This window comes from Triticum dicoccoides, chromosome 1B, assembly GCF_002162155.2.
Source record: "Triticum dicoccoides isolate Atlit2015 ecotype Zavitan chromosome 1B, WEW_v2.0, whole genome shotgun sequence".
NCBI classification, from domain to species: domain Eukaryota; kingdom Viridiplantae; phylum Streptophyta; class Magnoliopsida; order Poales; family Poaceae; genus Triticum; species Triticum dicoccoides.
The window spans coordinates 31,449,362-31,449,868 of NC_041381.1; the positions used below are offsets into that span (position 1 = coordinate 31,449,362).

At 57.8% G+C, this 507-nt stretch overlaps 1 protein-coding gene across 1 annotated transcript in view; it reads right to left on the reverse strand.

The window, feature by feature from the left end:
• Positions 1 to 237, reverse strand: part of LOC119350051 (hydroxyproline O-galactosyltransferase GALT6-like) — a 4,371-nt gene extending 4,134 nt beyond the window's left edge. Inside the window, exon 1 of the mRNA XM_037618077.1 lies at positions 8 to 237. Coding sequence (XP_037473974.1) covers positions 8 to 127 — 120 coding nt within the window. The 5' untranslated portion in view covers positions 128 to 237. The remainder of the gene's footprint in view (positions 1 to 7) is intronic.
• Positions 238 to 507: the final 270 nt, after the last annotated feature.

Here is a 507-nt window from a genome sequence, read left to right on the forward strand (position 1 = left end):
TCAGCGCCCCTGAGGCTGAAGACGACGAGGATGGGGATGAGAACGGGAGCTCGAAGAGGAGGAGGAAGGCGAGGTAGGCCGCTCCGGCGACGGCGAGGAGCGCGCGGCACAGGCGCCGGCGCGGCATCGTGGGGTTGGTCGGTCGGGTGCCGGAGCCGGAGCAAGGTTCTGGAAGGCGGCGGAAGGGGCGAGAAAGTAGCCGTTTGGGAGGACGGGACCATGTGCTAGCTAGCTAGCGGAGTACTTATTGCTTCTCCGACAGCACTCCGGCGACCAGACCGTTGCGAGGGTGGGGTGGGGGTGGGCTGGCGGTGGTTCGGTGCGGCGCACGCAACAGCAAACACCCAACATAAAAAAAATACTCCCTCCGTCCGTCCGGAAATACTTATCATCAAAATGAATAAAAGGGGATGTATGTAGACGTACAGAACTAGCGGCTCGGGACTCAACTAGAAGGCCAATCTCATGAATTAAAACAATTAAATTAATTTGTAAGGCTCATTGTCT